Source organism: Adiantum capillus-veneris, chromosome 28 (assembly GCF_014529385.1).
Source record: "Adiantum capillus-veneris isolate H3 chromosome 28, ASM1452938v2, whole genome shotgun sequence".
Taxonomy (NCBI): Eukaryota; Viridiplantae; Streptophyta; class Polypodiopsida; order Polypodiales; family Pteridaceae; genus Adiantum; species Adiantum capillus-veneris.
Genome location: NC_140958.1, coordinates 58,701,401 through 58,719,324, shown reverse-complemented (window position 1 = coordinate 58,719,324; position 17,924 = coordinate 58,701,401). Strand labels below are relative to the sequence as shown.

The 17,924-nt window shown below is 43.7% G+C and overlaps 1 protein-coding gene across 1 annotated transcript in view; it reads right to left on the bottom strand.

Moving 5' to 3' along the window:
* LOC147420503 (uncharacterized) overlaps window positions 1-17,924 on the bottom strand; it is a 54,961-nt gene that overhangs the window by 11,086 nt on the left and 25,951 nt on the right. Inside the window, exons 2-3 of the mRNA XM_086504339.1 lie at window positions 15,705-16,271; window positions 15,560-15,616 (exon numbers count right to left, since the gene is read on the bottom strand). Of these exons, the coding sequence (XP_086360465.1) occupies window positions 15,560-15,616; window positions 15,705-16,271 (624 nt within the window). The remainder of the gene's footprint in view (window positions 1-15,559; window positions 15,617-15,704; window positions 16,272-17,924) is intronic.

Sequence of the window (17,924 nt, the reverse complement as noted above, 5' to 3'; positions counted from 1 at the left end):
TATGATGTACACTCTCTAGGCTTGGTATCCTCGTGCTCTGGGGCGTCGACGGCACGAACAATCTTTGCCTGTTGAAGTATGACCTCTCTCAAAATGTCGTTGGGTGGTATTGGAGAAGCTCTTTGAAAGAAGTCTATAAGCTATGACTGTTGCCCTCCAATGGGGTGCGCAAGTGACTAGAGAGTGTCCCTATGTCTCTAAATCTCTAGTAAGAAGCGACCCAGTTGTCTCTGGTCTTTCAACTCTAGTTACTCGTAAAAATGAACTATCCTGTGAAAAGGGTTGTACATTGTCTCCGTATCCTCTCATACGTTGGGCGTTTGCATACATAGTGCTCCTCCCTCTCCACCCCACCTCTACATGTAACATCCACTACGAAATCCTCCAGTCTCTGTCAATCTAGACTAACCAATCAACCTCAACCTCTAGTCTATGAGATGAATCTCACATGTTCAATCACCACTCTAGCACTATGTATCGTATATTTGTCCATATATCCTAGTCAAGGATGAAGTCGTCCTCTAGAATAGTAATGAAATGACCTTTGTAATGTCAAAGGTGAAACCCAAAAGGGTGAATCGGGTGATGAACTTGTTTGCAACCGCAAGCAAACCACCTCTCCGTACTCGGCAGCCAATAGATCTCGTATCTATCACAATAAATCTCCTTGCCGTCAAGGTCCTAGCACGTACCTCCCACCGAATGGGCACACGCTATAGAAGGGGAGCACTAGCAAGGGGGAGAGGTATCGATGCCAGAAAACGTCAACAAGAGAGAGATCGATGATGATGCCAAAAATGCTAGAGAGAGAAAGTGCACGAACACAAAACGCTAGCAAAGCTGAAAACGCTGGATCTCTGTACTGAACAACATGCCAAAAGTACAAAAGGGAGGGAGGGGGGGGGGGAGGGGCTGCCTATATGGGGAAACTACCATTTTGCCCTACCTCAGCAAGAAAACCCCACAATCCCATAAATGGCTAAAATGTGCTAATAAATATGTAAACTCGTTGAAAGTGACTTGGAACACATATTTAGTAGCAAAGTTTGTAGAAGACTCGAGACTCTGACCCCAGGAAACCCTAGAACAAGGGTCCCGCCTCATGCTGGCCTAGCGAGTGAGGAAGACAATGAAGTGCACCACTTGTGTACAGGTACGTCTACCTCAAGTGTCGCCAGGGACAGCCACAAAACAGCCCACACTCCCTAATCTGTTCCTGGGCCCGATATTGGAGCTACCACCGGACAGGAAACTGAATTCTAACACCCCCTCTCGAGTCTCAGCTCCTGGACAGGAAACAAGTCCTAGGGAGCTGGTATGAGAGGATAATGTCTCTTGTGGAAGAGGTTTGGTGAAGATGTCAATAGGGTTATCCAAAGTCACGATGTACTCTAGTCGGATAGAGCCATCCTTGGTCTTATCACGAACAAAATTGTATTGTATCTCTATATGCTTGGTCCGGGCATGGAACATTCGGTTCCTTGCAATGGCTATACAACTCTTGTTGTCTGAGTACATAATGGTCGTCTGTTACGGAAAGCCCATCTCCAAAAGTAGCATCTGACTCACATGTAGCACTGCAAACAACACGGTACTCTGCCTATGTGGAAGACAAGGCAACTGTTGGCTGTTTCTTGTTGTTCCATGAAACTACTCCTGAACCAAAAGAAAAGGTATAACCTGTAGTAGACCGTCATCCGTCTGGATCACCTCCCCAATTTGAATCACCCATCCTTATAGAATGATCTCGGCGTTACCTCCAGCCGCATAGTGAATGCCTAATGACTTGGTCGCCTTCAAATATCGCAGGGTCCAAGAGCCTGCTCTAGATGTAACTTGGCAGGTTTCTGCATGAGGAATTGAGAAGACCCACTGAGAAACTCAAATCAAATCGGGTATCGAGAACACAAATGAGAGAACCAACCAATTTCCGATACTGTGTAGCATCTGCTACAATAGGGAGATCAAATTGTGACAACTTTTGATTGGGATCTATGGGAGTAGAGATAAATTTGCACTCGGTCATGCCAAATGCTTCCAACAATTCCTGGATATACCACTCCTGAGAGAGGAAGATACCCCCTCTGTTTGCCAAACCTCTAATCCAAGAAAATGATGAAGCAGGCCAAAATCTCTCATCTCAAACTCCTCTGCCAAGGTTGCCATAATACTGTGGATGTGCTCAACATGCCTACCTATAATCACAACGTCGACGTAGAGAATAATAAGCGTCACTAATCCTCCCTCATGCTAAATGTACAAGTCTAGGTCAGCTGAAGATCATCGAAAGGAGTGTCTTAGTACCACGAATCTTCTAGTACCACGCTCGAGGGGATTGCTCGAGGGCATAGAGCACAAACCATGTCTGCAAAGTTTGGATCCTCGAACCTTGGAGGTTGTTCCACATAAACCTCCTCCTCTAGATCACCATTGAGGAATGTCGAAACCACAGCCATTTGAAAAACTGACCACCCGAAAAAGGCAGCAAGGGCAAAAAAAAATTGTATGGTCGCCATCCGAGCGATTGCTACAAAGGTCTCCTCATAGTCTACGCCTTGTGCTTGTCCAAAGAACCATCAGCTTTGTACTTGGTCTTATAAACCCATTTGACCCCAATCACTTTCCGCTTGGTGGGCTGCGCAACCAACACCCATGTGTTGTTCTTCTTGATGGAATCAAGTTCTTTGTGCATAGCCAACTTCCATTTTGGTTGTGGAAGTGCCTCCTCAGCTGTAAGAGGAACTCCATCCCTGATCACTGTAGACGTCAATGCATAATTCACCTCAAGTAAAGGCTCATCCACCTCAGTAAGTCGAAGTCACTGAGAGCTGAGAGCGTCGTGTGGTACCGGCTCCACACCAATCTGGTGGAAAATCCAATAGCCACTTAGCAACTTGTCGGGCTTGCTCCCTTTGTGGGAGCTACTCGTATATCTAGCTCTAGCTTGGCACTATGATGAGAACCACTTCATCTACATCATCGGCTCCTCCGTGACTAAGGGACAAGGATAGGAGAAGAGGACTCATCAATGGACAAATCAAAATCCGGGTCTCCAAGTATCGGCAAGTCGGGCGTCATCGTGGAAGGCTTGGGAGTGGAAGGACTCTGAAGGTAAGATCTCATTGAAGACAACATCACGGCTGACTACAACGTCCTTCTTCTCTGGATCATAAAGTCGATATCCCACAGAAAGAGAGGTGTAGTTGACAAAAAACATTCTCCGGGTGTTGCGGTCAAACTTCCCCGTTTGCTCCTTCGGTACATGGACATAGGCATCGCTCCCAAAAATCTGAAAATGGGAGACGTCGCGCTTCTTACCAAAATAGGCTTCAAATGGTGTCTTCTTAGGAAGTGAAGAGGTTGGAGATCGGTTTATGGTGTAGATAGCCGTCGCAACTACCTCAGCCCATAAGGACTTAGGTAAATCTCGATGCTCAAGCATGGTCCGTGCCATTTCTACCATTGTCCTATTCTTCCGCTCCACGACTACATTCTCTGAAGGTGAATTGGTATTCGCAAGCTCTCGCTTGATACCATGGTCCGAACAAAACTGAATAAAAGCATCGGAGATAGACTCCCCACCTTTGTCCGTTCGAATAGTCTTCAACACTTGATTGCTTTCCTTGTCCACAAAAGTACGCCAATTCTTGAAGAGGCCAAATGCCTCGTGCTTGTGTTGCAGAAAATATACCTAAGTAAAGCGGTTGAAATTATCCACCAGTAACATGAAATAGAAAGCCTCGCCGAGGGAAGGGGTCTGCATAGGTCCACAAAGGTCGGTGTGAACCAACTCCAATTCAGCAATGGCTCGGCATGTAGCAAGCCTCGGGATAAATTCTCGATGTTGTTTCCTACAAATGCAAGTAATGCATTTTCAATGCTTTACTCCCAACATCTGGTAAGCCTGTAAGCATTTGTCACGAAAAGCAAGTCGAAGAGCATAATTGTTCAAATGGCCAAACCTGTAATGCCAAAGATCACCTGGGGGTATCGGAGTCGATGAAGAAAGAGCATGGAGCCGATAGAGTCAGTTCTCTATTGAGCCCCCTCTTACCTCTTTGTCCGTTTGCCGATCCCGAACAGATACCGAGTCCTTTGTAAAGATCACCTCCATGCCAAGCTTGCACACCTCGTGCACAAACATAAGATGAAATCCCAACTTTGGAGCATAAAGTACCTTGGAGGTATGCATACCCCCTCTACCATCGGGAATGAGCTCCATGGAACCCTTGCCGTGAATAGGAATTTCAGATTTGTCACCAATGAAAATAGTACCACAGTGTCGTCGCATGTTGGACAAAAGATCCTTCGAAGGTGTCATGTGCCGTGAGGCACCATTGTCAAGAATCCAATCACGACCGTCTTGACCCGCAAGAGTCATCATAGCCTCCGATGTCCTTGGAGAGTCCGTCGAGGGGAGAATCTCCCAATGAACAAAGGCTGGTGACTGAACCACTGCCGCCGAGGAAGTCGAAGCCTCTCCAACTCGCTTTGGACAATTCCTCCAATAATGTCCCTTCTCGTCACAATTGTTGCAATGCCGTTCCGCCTTCAAGGAGTCACGCTCGGCATCACTCTTCTTGTCTTTGGTGTTGTTGCTTTTCTTCTTGCCCTTCTGCTTCTTGATGTTTGTTGGAAGAACCAGTCAAGGCTTCAGAGCTTAACTTCTTCCCCATTTTGAACCGCTCCTCTTGGTCCAAAACCATTGGAACTATCCCGTCCGAAGTGATAGTATTCAACCGGCCACTGATAATCAAGGAAGAGTAGAAGTTGGTGTATCGAGGAGACAATTGGGCTAAAAGCTGAATGGCCATGTCCTCTAAACCGATAAGCTTTCCCATATGAAGTATCTCCTCTTGAAGCTCCTGCATCTTGTTGATGTGATCCTGCACAGTGCTTCGCATCCAAGGTCCTCAACTGCACCTCGAGAGCTATACGCTTCATTGGAGAAACTCGATCATAAAGGGAAGAAAGCCGATCCCAAATCAACTCATCTTTCATCAACCGTATATGGCTAAATCACCGATGGTGTAGTGTTGAGGATAATAAAGGACCAGATCCGAGCATTGACACGCTCCCATAACTTTGCTCCCTTTGGGTCCTTTGGCTTTTGAAAGCTGCTCGAGACAAAACCTCCAAGCTCGTAAGAGTCAAAGACCGCCATCATGGTGGCTTTTCAAATGGCATAGTTGTCTCCATTCAATTGCCAATCGGAGGGAAAGGTAGGGAGTGTAGGTATCTTGATTGATTGATCACCTACGCCGGAGTAGAGCTAGGACCAATCTCCCCATTCTTCATTGACGGTGGTCTCACCGCCGCCGATCCCATCCTCATGGTTTACTTCATCACCATGGGTTGAATTGGTTTCAGAATCATCACTCCTCTACATGGTGTTGGAGAATCTAAGCATGTGGCTAGGTCGAGATAGAAAATAAAATCTAAAAATCTGCCCAATACAGCCGAAATCAGCCCCAAAAGAGTGAAAAACGCAAAAAAAAACAATAAACCGTATCTTTTCGTCGCGAAAAATCAGCACCACAAACTCGCACGAATCACCAATCCGATTCGAGAGCACGTCGTGGCTCTGATACCATGTCAAAGGTGCAAGGGAAAAGGGTGAATCGGGTGATGAACTTGTCTGCAACCACAAGCAAACTACCTCTCCGTTTCGGCAGCCAATAGATGTCACAAAATGATGACATGGCCATGCTACTCGCATGCGCGCGCGCACACACACATGCGCACGTGTGGCAGAGCTGATGATGTGGCTGACAAGCTGATGACATGGCAGTTCCGTAAATTGCGTTGGCAGGCTGTGTGGATAGCATGCCACGTGGTGGAAATTCCGCATGACGCACTGACATGCTGACGTGGCAACAGTATGGAAATTCTGCGATTTGCGCTGCTGGCTTTTTGGGGCAGCTTTTTGCCAGTTGCTTTTGGGATTGTTTGCTTTTGAGTTTTTAAGCTTTTGGGGCTCTGCTTTTGGCATCCCTTGTAAGAATAAAAGGACCCTTGGGAGCCTCACTCTTCAGAGCATCTGGACACAAAGTCTGAGAGCAGAGGACCCCTTCGGGGGTTGTACTTTGCTCAAGATTTAATATAATAAAGAAACACCGAAAGGGGCGCCAGGTTTTGGGGCCAATACCTCTAGGCACGGAACTACACCGGGCTGTGTTGACCAAATTGAACTGTGATTTTAAAGTTGTGAAGTATTTTAAGTGATTCTCTCGTGTGTCGTGTCGGGATCTCGACTTGGGGTGCCCAAGCCTGCGACAATAGATCTCCTTATCATCAAGGTCCTAGCACATACCGCCTACCGAACAGGCATGAGCACACACCACGGGATGTGGCACACCGAAGAGGGTGTGCACACGCTGTAGTAGGGGAGCGCTAGCAAGGGAGAGGTATCGCTGCCAAAACAGCAGCAAGAGAGATCGATGAGGATGCCAAAAACACTAGAGAGAAAGTGCACGAACACAAAATGCTAGCAAAGCTGAAAACGCTAGAGAGAGAGTGAATGCCCAAACGCTAGACCTCTGTACTGAACAACATGCCAAAAGTACAAGGGGTTGTTTGGGGGGGGGGGGGGGTGCCTATATAGGGAAACTACCATTTTGCCCTACCTCAGCCAAAAAACCCCACGATCCCATAAATGGCTAATATGTGCTAATAAATATGTAAACTCATTGAAAGTGACCTGGGACACATATTTAGTAGCAGAACTACAGAAGACTCAAGACAGTGAAGTGCACCGCCGTGTACAGGTACGTCTGCCTCAAGTACAGCCGGGCACAACCACAAAACAGCCCTCACTCCCTAATCTGCTCGTGGGAGATACCGGAGCTACCACAGGACAGAAAACTGAACTCTAACATGTAATACAACATCTTTGGTAGAAAATGTTCCCTCAGTGTAAACCATCTCTCTCGTATGTATAACTATAGAGATCTTGTTTGAGCACCTGGGTCCTCTCACTATGTGAGAGGTATATAAATGGGCTCGGCCATTTTGAAGCGGTGGGAGACAAGGAGCCACTCAATGTCCATGTGCATTGAATCTCTGTGTCATCTCCGCCAATTAATGTGACAAAATAACGCAAAAACTTGCAAGGAGTCGGTCGAAACGCGAAACTTGTTTCAAGTCATGCGTTTTGCAGCTTTGAAACCCCAAAATTCTAAAAATTTTAGATGAAACAGTCAAAACGCAAAACTCCTCAAAACAAGTAAAACTTTTAAAGTTTTCATGTGCTCAAACGAAAGAATAGATTTGGGTTTTTTCTCTTGCAAGAAAATTGATATTTGCTATCCTTTTCTCAACACTGGCACTCAATCCCATATCTTCACCTTCCTTTGTCTCCTCGAATTGTATATATGTTTGAATATTTGAGTGTATGCATGTGTAGAAGGAATTTAATGTATGTGTGTATCTAAACTTACTTACACATGCATGTGCACACATATGAACGTGTGTGCTTATGAATATAGATATGGGTATTTTAACTCTGTACATACACATACATTGTTATACACTCACACACATATTATTACATATGTATATATATTATATAAAATCGGTTTTTGCTTCTCTCTTGCCCCAAAACGAAACGTTTTAAAACCTCAAAACGGACAAAACCATGAAACGCTTCATGTCACACAGCTACCAGCTGCTTAGATGTCTGCAGAGATATGCATGAAAGTTTGTTCTATTGTAGCTCCCTCAATCTCTAGATAAAAAAGTACTGTCAAAAATAAACATGAGCGGTGTGACCAAATCTGCTTTGATAATGTCATGTGGGACAGAGAATTTGCTACTATGGATGGTGCCTGAGATGATAACTTGTTGTCACAACTCAATAGAAAAAGAACTTGTATCATTTTACTAGCAAAGCATATCATTCACCTAAACCTTGTTTCCTTTTCTAAAACTAAAGATATCTAGAATAGTATCACAAGTGATGGTGGATCCACACAGTGGATTAAGAAAAACTGGTGCACACTTCCACCTAAATAATCGTAAAAGGCACCTCTGATTTGAAAACTCTTGCATATCGAGATTAAACTTGCACAAATAAAGGAATAATGCATTGGAGTGTGGGCTAAATTTGCTTGAAAAGACAATTACTTCCAATAAGATTGCATAATCATAAGGATTGCTCAATATGCATATGTGAGCTAATTGCATGAAATGCTTTTATCTCTTTATAAGAATTTTGTATTCCTTTTCTAAAGCTTGAATTGTGTTATACACAAAAAGCACTTTCCTTCGATATCCATCCATATTGATGTTTCTTTTTGTTAGCAATTTTTCAAAGATGGAAGGTTCTAGAAGATTCTAGAAGGATAAGTGGCGGGACACTTAATGCAAAGCTTCCAGAATTTGAGACATGTCCATCGTTTTGACATGTAGTTGGACACTTGTCACAATGCTTTCTTACTTTCTCTTTTTGTTCTTACAATGATTCAAACTTAGCTCAATCCTAAGATACTTGGGTTGAGCAAACTTAAATCTCTTCTGGGGGTTTCCGATCTTCAATCCTCATTGTGTCTCTTTCTAGTCTCTTTGATTTTTCTTGAGCACATTGATTGAGTTTTCTAAGTGGTGAGCATACATTGTTCAGGGCACTTATCGTGGTATCAAAACTTTGGTTTGATCCTCAACCCTACACTAATGGGGCTTATATACTTCCTTGTGTGCACAATTGCTTGAGCATAATTCTATTTGCAAATGAAGGAACAAAGTGCTATATCACAAGCTCTTCAAACATCTTCAAGAGGAGACAAGACGTTCTACTTCAAAGCAAAGGAAGAGAACTCGTCGACGTCGAGGTCTATCCTCCTCTTCAAAAACATCAAGTGCCTTCTCAAGTTTATCATAGTGATAAGAAGCTACTTCCTCATTGAGAAAATCTCACCATAAGCGAAGGTGTCAATACTATTCACTCTCTTCCTCAATTAGCTCTTCTTCTTCAACTTCAAGTCCCTCCTAACTCAAGAATAAGATAAAGTTTAGTACATATAATGGTTCACGCAATTCTGATCTTCTTCTTAAGTCTGTTCATCAATGACATGCCCAGTTTCTTCCTATTCACTTTAAAGGAATATGAAGATGGAGTGTTCAACATTTCAAGAAAAAAGGCAGCTCTAAAAATTACGGAAGATAAATTTGGTGGTAAAGATGATACTAGGCATGCATTGGAACCATACAATAGATTAAGCTATCTACTCAAAGAAAAAGAAGGTAGTTCATATTCACACATACAAAATTCATGGTTCATGAGCTCAATTCTTTTACTCATTTTATACTATCTCCTTGTTCATATGATTCAAAGTGAACTTTTGCTCAGTTCGTTTATTCACTTTGGACCGTACTCAACTCCTCCGTCTCAGTAGTCAAACTCATGTTCAGCAATATCTCCTTTTTTCTGTGCTTCAAAGTGACCTATCGCTCTCAAGCATTAAGAGTGCCATAATACTTGAAGAAATATAACATGCCAAATAAAGCATCACATCCTGCTCGTTCCATAATGTGGAAACCCACTGGATCATCGGCCATCTTTGCTTCAACCTCATTCTCTTAATGTGTATTTTGGAATGAAAAGTAGGCAACTCCCATCTACTTGTAGACAATCCACAATACATAGTCACCACCCAAAAGAGAGAACGGTAAAAATGGAAAACGACCCACACTTTCGGAGTTTCGATTGACGCAAAAATTATCAAGAAACGGTGTTTTCTATTATGTAAAAAATTAACATAGTGTACAAACCATTATAAAACTCACAGAGGCTCCCAAAATGTCCACAAGCCGCTATAAGTGTCTTCAAAAGCCACAAGAGTCTTGATAAAAGGGACAAGCACATTTTTTTACCTTAAATAAACTGGTCAGAAATGCCATTTCTCTTGGTCTGAGACGATGAGAAACGGCAGGTTAGTTTCTTTAGGCAAGAAACGCCGTTCCTTGTTACTATGATGGGGTACAAGATGAGGGAACATACCTACTGGGGCTAGCTCTCAAGAACCCAATGCATCAAATGTGATGGGTCACTCAGCCCACCAGCATTTTCAGCATGCAATACCAGATCAGCCCTAATGTTAGTAAAATCAGCCCCAGATCCATAGAGCATTTTCAGATTTCAGCTCATTTTCGCCATCGCCATCAACATCCTCGACATGGGCATTAGCAGATCAGCCCATGGCCTCATCGTCAATCACAAATCCCATCAATTGTAAGGTGCAGCGGAAGTGAATGTTGAACTTTGCTCAAGATGAGTGCTGCGAACTGTGCTCAAGGTTCCTCTCCCTTACGGAAGGGAGAGGAACCTTGAGCACAGTTCGCAGCACTCATCTTGAGCAAAGTTCAACATTCACTTCCGCTGCACCTTACATTGGTATCAGAGCTTTGGCTGTGTCCTGTATCACTCAAGGAAAGAACCACAAGAACCACAGAATTTTTTTTGCTTGTTGCGGTCGCACGTAACCCAAGTCCTCTTGGGCGTGTCGATTCCTAATCGTGTTTTTGAAGAGTGACAGGAAACCCAAGAAAGAAGGGCTTGTCCAGCCTCCCCTTGTGCCTCTTTTCACTCATTGAGAGCGGACCGTGCACTTAGCGGCCGGCCAATCGACGTGAGGTGGGAAATAACAACCTTGGTGTCACGTGACACATCCAACCCCATGTGTCCGTGGACAAGCTACAGCATGACTAGGGTTCAGTTCAATCAAGTCAGTTTAGAATAGGAAGTGATCTGGCATTTTTGTGAGTCTATTCGCAGACCGTGCATATCTAGACACTTAGAGTAGATGCATATCCTCTGGTTGCATATAACATGATCATTAGATTTCCATCAAAACCCATCAGGATCATTTTTACAGTGCATAGACCTATTTTGCCTATTTTTGACATTTTTCACTTATTATTTTAAAGTGACTTTTGTTGGGAACTAGGTAGGGCAAATTTACTAAGTTTGTATATATAAAAACCTAGCGCTAGCACTTTTTGGCAGAAGAGGCAGCAGGAACAGTTTGTTGAATAGTGCAACTTCTTAGCAAGACCCCCCATCAGCATTAGATGCCTAGCGTTTTGCAACATCTGCAGCAAGGCTAGCATTTTCCATCAAGAACCCAGATCAGCCAGTGTTTTTGCATCTGCATCCGCCTGGCGACAGCAGAGGACAGATCAGCCCTAGCGTTAGTGGTTTGCACCAACAAATTCACAGCATTTTTGCAGCAGGAACCATTTTCAGCCCTAGCGTTTTTGGATCAGCATACCATCCTAGCATTTTGCAGATCCTTCACGACCGAACAGTTAGAAGCATCAGCGTTTTCAGTTTTCAACACAACAAAACAAGTCCCGAACCTCACAGATCTCACCTTCCCGCAGCAGATCCTCGCCGCACGGTCAGATCCGCGAAGTTTGCAGTTTCAACCCGGAAAACGCAAATTTCAGCATCTGCGTTTTCAGCGCGTCGTCCTCGCATCGTACCATCGACGTCGTCACCGTCATAGAGCAGAATTCAACAGATAAAAGATTTGCAGATTTCAGCCATTAGCATTCAAATTTCAGCCCATTCGGAGCACTCATCTTGAGCAAAGTTCAACATTCACTTCCGCTGCACCTTACATTGGTATCAGAGCTTTGGCAGTGTTCTGTATCACTCAAGGAAAGAACCACAAGAACCATTTTTTTTTTTTTGCTTGTTGCGGGTCGCATGTAACCCAAGTCCTCTTGGGCGTGTCGATTCCCAATCGTGTTTTTGAAGAGTGACAAGAAACCCAAGAAAGAATGGCTTGTCCAGCCTCCCCTTGTGCCTTTTTCACTCATTGAGAGCGGACCGTGAACTTAGCGTCAAGATGTGATATGCTTTTGGGCATTAGATGGTTTCGTGAGCATAACCCTCTTATTGATTGGGAGGCCAACACTCTCACATTAAATGCCAAGAGTGACTCTCCCATGATCATTCGTGCTGAGGAGGGTCTGCATTCTTTGCCTCTCATTTCTCATGTGCAGGTAAAGCGTGAATTACGACGAGGAGCACAAGTAGCATTCATCTATGCTGTTCCAGTTACCTAGAGCATTCAGGCTCCAGACAGGTATTCAGCTTTGTTTACCAAGTTTCAGCATCTCTTTTTGCAAAATGATCTTCCACCTCGTCTCCCACCCGAGCGGCCGGAGGACCATCGCATCGAGCTTATGGAGGGGGCACGGCCTGTCAATAAGGCTCCCTACCATTTGAACAAGACTCAGGAGGAAGAGTTAGAGCGGCAACTCACGGAGTTGGTGGCTAGAGGATCCATACGTCCGAATGTAAGTCCTTTTGCTGCTCCTATTTTGTTTGTCCGCAAGAAAGATGGTTCGTCTCGTTTATGTGTTGATTACAGGGCATTGAACAAGATGACCGTCAAGAACAAGTTTCCGATGTCTTGCATTGAGTATATCCTTGATAGGCTCAATGAGACAAAGGTTTTCAGTACGGTCGATCTCAAGAGTGGATACCATCAGGTATAGGTATTCAAAGGCGACATCTTCAAAATCGCTTTTCGCACAGAGCGAGGACAATGAGAATATGTTGTTATGCCTTTTGGATTGACAAGTGTCGTGGGTACATTTAATTGTGTCATGGTAGGCCGTTTCAGCGATATGGTTGGTGTATGTGTGTTCATCTTTCTAGATGTATTCTCATTTTTTCTGCATCATGGGAACAACATGAAAAGGATGTCGAAAGTGTACTAACCCGTTTGGATGAGTGTCAGTTGTACATTGCAGCTAAGAAATCTGAGTTTTTTCTCACTGAAGTTACTTATCTGAGTTATATCATTTCTGCAGAAGGCGTCAAGCTAGACCCCGCAAAGGTGGAACAGATACGTACTTGGGATTTGTCCAAAACTACATATGATGTGCGCTCTTTTCTTCGTTTATGTCAAGCATATAGTTCGCACATAGAGAATTTTGCACGCATTGCCGCACCTATGACTGATGCTTTGAAAGGGGTAAAGACTCGCCGTCAGCGCGTAGACTTGCCCAAAGCAACCATTGAGGCTTTTGCAGCTCTCAAGGTTGCGGTGACAGAAGCACCGTGTCTTATCCTTGCCTCTTGGGATGACCCCTTAAAGGTATGGACAGATGCGAGCAATGTCGCCGTAGGTGTTATGCTTCAGCAGCATGGTCGTCCAGTAGCTTTTTTTAGCCAGAAGCTCAATAGTGCAGAAAAGAACTATTCAGTTTATGATAAAGAACTTGTCTGTCATTCACTCTCTTAAGCATTGGAAGCATTTTCTTTGTAGTAGAGAGTTCACACTTCGCATAGATCACCAAGCCCTCAAGTGGCTCCAGTCTATGCCTACTGCACATTGGAGTGAACGCCGTGCACGGTGGTCACAATTTTTTGAGCAATTTCGAGGTTTGATTATGTGCTGGAAAAGCTAACCCTGTTGCAGATGCATTGAGTCGCAAAGGACAGATTTTGGCTCTTGAATCAAGATCCACAGTTTCTATTCAAGGTGTGTCTGTCGACAGCATGAAGAACCAATATGCGGATTCCGAGTTTGGTAAGCAATGGTTGCAGGCTCTTGCTTCCCAAGGGCCAAGCAACTATCTCATTCGTGATGGTTTGTTGTATTTTCGTCAACGTCTATGTGTGTTGCCCTCTCTCAAGCCAACCATATTGCATGATGCACATGACTCTCTCACAGGTGGACACAGAGGAATGAACACCACTTTGGAAAAAATAGAAAGATTCTTTTATTGGCCTAAAATGCGAAAAGATGTGTTTTGTTATGTCACACAGTGCACTATATGTCAAAAGGTAAAAGCTCCTCGGGGTAAGCAGCAAGGCCTCTTGCTTCCTCTGCCTATTCCCGATGGACCTTTTCAAGATATTTCCATGGATTTTGTGACTAACATTCCACCTAGTTTGCATTCAAAGAACACTCAATGTTTGACAATTGTTGGTGTTTCAGCAAGTTTTGCATGTTGATTCCTTGTAAGGCCACAGTCGCTGCACAAGATGTGGCACGGTTGTTCATAAAGCATTGGTACCCCCTCTGTGGTTTGCCAAAATCGATTGTTTCAGATAGGGATGTTAAGTTCAGATAGGGATGTTAAGATCAAGCAAGAAACCTTGCAAATGCATGCCGTTTTCCATCAGTGAGACCCAACGTTTTCAGTAGCCACCTTCGTAGCAAATCAGCCCCATTGGACAGCGTTTTCAGCCTTAGCCAGCTAGCGTTTTTCAACCAACAATCCAACGTTTTTCAAAGCCAACAAAATCAGCGTTTTTTAGCCAGCCAAATCAGCGTTTTGGACAGCATGAACTCAGTGTTTTTGGACAGCATGCAAGAAATGTTTTCAGCAGTTAGAGAAACAACCAGCAAATAGCAATTCAGCCATACGTCATCGCCGCTCTCGTCGTCGAGGTCGTCTCCAAACTTAGATCCACATTGCATCATAGCCTCACAAACTTGCATGAGCATCTTGTACCAGATTTGTGCAATCAATAGCATAGACCTCTCCCACCATCAAGAGAGGGGCCCTTGGAGGAGGGTTTGACAACTTGTTTGGTGTTGTATTCTTCTCTCTCAATCTCAGCACCTTCATTCACAGTGTTTATCCACTTTGTTTGTGATCACTTGCACTCTCTCATTAAAGGAACGGAAGGCTCTCCCCTCTGTAAGTAAAAGGAACCTTGAGCACAGTTCGGAGCACTCAACTTGAGCAAAGTTCAACATTCACTTCCGCTGCACCTTACATCAATTCCAGTAGCGTTTCCTATTTTCAGCCATTAGCCTTGCAAATCCAAGCACCTAAATACAGCAAGATTCCATCAACATTTAGGACCATTGTATTAGCAATTGTGCAATCAAAGTAAACTCTAGCGATTGAGAGGGGGGCCCTTGGAGGGAGGTTTGGGACCCCTGCTGGTGTTAGCTTTCTTCTCTCTCTATCAGTCACAGTATCATTCTCTCTTCTCTCTCTAGTCTTTTGCACATCTATCTCATGAAGAAAAAGGAACTCTCTCATGAAGTAAAAGGAACCTTGAGTACACACTGAGCACTCATCGTAATTATCAGCATAAATCACTTCCGCTACACATTACACTCAATTCACTCTGACCTTGCAAAGAGAGGGGCCTTCATCAACTTGTAATCAACCTAGGGAGATACTATTGAGAAGAGACTAGGGTCATTAAGACAAGACCCCTCTACAAACCTCAAAAGATATAGCAGACCAGCATAGCATAATTAGAAATTGATGACATAGCTAAGAGTCAAGCAGTCTTTCTCCTTATGCTTCAGAAATGAAAGTCGTTCATTACACCCTGTCTATCAAAAGTCTAAACTGTACCTTGATTCAAAGAGCTGAAAGACCCACCAACCAATATTAATAAACAATGTGCATGAGTCAGTTGATATCAGATTAGAATACTGACTAAAGCTGTGTATAAGTTGGTAAATATGGGATTTAAATCGAAGGCTCATCTATACAATTCAAGTGCTTTGAGGCTGCATAACAGTACAATCGGCAAGAACTTATGGCATAACGATGGGTTGCAAAAATTTATTACCTAAAACAGATAACTCCTTTCTCATAAAGGCTCGGTGTCGTGGTCCAACCTGTTGCTCTGCTATAAAAAAAAACTCCCTTAGCCTGTTTCAAAGATTGAGAACTATTATTGGCAACAGCAGTAAAATCAAAGCAATGAAACTGACCGAGCTTTTTCAACCATCACTTGAACATTGAGCACGGGGCAATGTTCGAAGATGAGCATAAGCCACTGCGTGTAGCACTTCCAGAAAGAGTAAACAGTATCCCAGAGACTTTTTCCGATAAAGCTCTCAACAGAGTATTGGATTTCTTCAATTGCATGACTGCTTGATGTTAGCTTTTCTGAGAAACCTACAAGATTATCATAGCTAGGCATCTTATCCTGCTCTGTTCTAGATTGATGATCACAACCAAAGGGGCATATTGATTGCACACGTTTTTCAGCTTGCTCCTTCACCTCTTTCAATAATAAAGTTGCTAAACAATCTGCCCTTTCAGAAAACATCACTTCCAAGAATTCATAAAGCATCGTCCAGTCACGCACAGATATCTTATGTAAAAGGCCGCCAATTGATTTAGAGCCATATGGCTCTCTGGGTTTTTCAGTATCCCACCATGCACGCAATGCATTTCTTAGGTGTGAGAAGACTTTACAAAAATATCCACCACGACCAAGAACCTCTCGAGTTTGCACTTGAAACGACAAAGCATCATGTTTTACAAATCCCCACCTGCTTTTTTCATCAAAAGTTTGAAAGTTGACTAAAAGGTCGAATGTTTCAGAAAAAGAAAGGTTGAAAAACATAAAGCAAGCCTAGAGACTCCATCAAGCACTTGTAGACACCACATAAAATCAGACAACCCTTGATTGTGTCACATGGATTAAACATTGAACCCACATACTTCAAAGTGAATAGCAAGAAGCCTTGGACCCAGAAGAAGACGCAACATGTACAACATCTTTCTGAATATTCATTTTAAAGTTTACAAGAATTTCTCATCGTTGAAGTCTATACTTTGTCCGCCACCTCACCCTCACAAGAATACGCTCCTTTAATGGTCCAGCACCACACATCCCCATCTTACAAATACCCTGCCGTGCTGCAGAAATGGTCGATTCCCATCCAGGAATAACCTTAGAACACCTTATTGTCCATAAAAGATCATGGCAACCCCCCCTCGCCCAAAATAATACACTCGAGCACAAGAATGCACGCATGCATTCCCATTTACATAATAGCTTCCAAGAAGGACCAGGAATCACATGCACATGGCTCTTTGGCACGTGGACATACTACATCCACTTCCAGACGCAATCCTCTACATGACGCAATCCTCTACATGGCAGTGTCTTAGAGGCTGGGGAATTTAGTAGCGGCAATTTTGTGAGCCTATTCATAGGACTCACATGCTAGACAAGTCCAGTAGATTAGGTTGTCCAATTTTGGAACCCTCTTGCATAAGTGGTTTGTACAATATACACATTTTGATGGATATTATTACACTTTCAATGGGCATCAGGCAAGACAGGCATGTAGATTAGGTCTAGAGGAAAATGTCGGTCCAGTTCTCATATGTAATGTGCAGCAGAAGTGATTGATGGTAAATGCTCAAGATGAGTGCTTAGTGCATACTCAAGGTTCCTTTTACTTCATGAGAGAGTTCCTTTAACTCCGTGAGAGATGTGCAAAGACTAGAGAGAGAAGAGAATGATATTGTGAATGAAGATTTTTGTGAGTGGTAGAGAGAGAGAGAGAGAGAAGACCAACACCAGATGGGGTCCCAAACCCCCCTCCAAGGGCCCCACTCTCTAGCGCTAGAGAGGTATTTGCTTTAGATTGCACAAATGTTGATACAATGGTCCTAGATGCCGAGATGATGATGGGATCTTGTTGTAAGTGCTTGGATCTACAAGGCTAAGGCTGAAAATGCAAAATGCTAGGGATGTTGAATGGGATCTGGAGGCTCGATGAAGCTATGGGTTGATTTGCTGTGGCCGACTTCAAGGATGGGCTGAAAGCTGAAAACCGCTAGCTGATCTAAGGGCTGAATCTGAAAACACTCGCCGATCTGCTGTCTTTGGCTGTACAGACTCATTATACTACTAAATATGAGCCGTTCATTATTTTTTATAACTGGCCAGCCACCCAGTCATGTGAAAAGGTCAAACTTTAATAAAACCTAAAACACAACAAAGGGGGTTGCACACAAAATGTGAGCCTTCTTGAAACGAGTCTCTCTCTCTCTCTCTCTCTCTCTCTCTCTCTCTCTCTCTCTCTCTCTCTTTGAGTGAACTCCACTTGCATACAGTGGTTCCATCACTTGCACACACCCTCTAGCACATTCTCTTCTCTACTCACTACACTACATTCCTCTCTACTTGC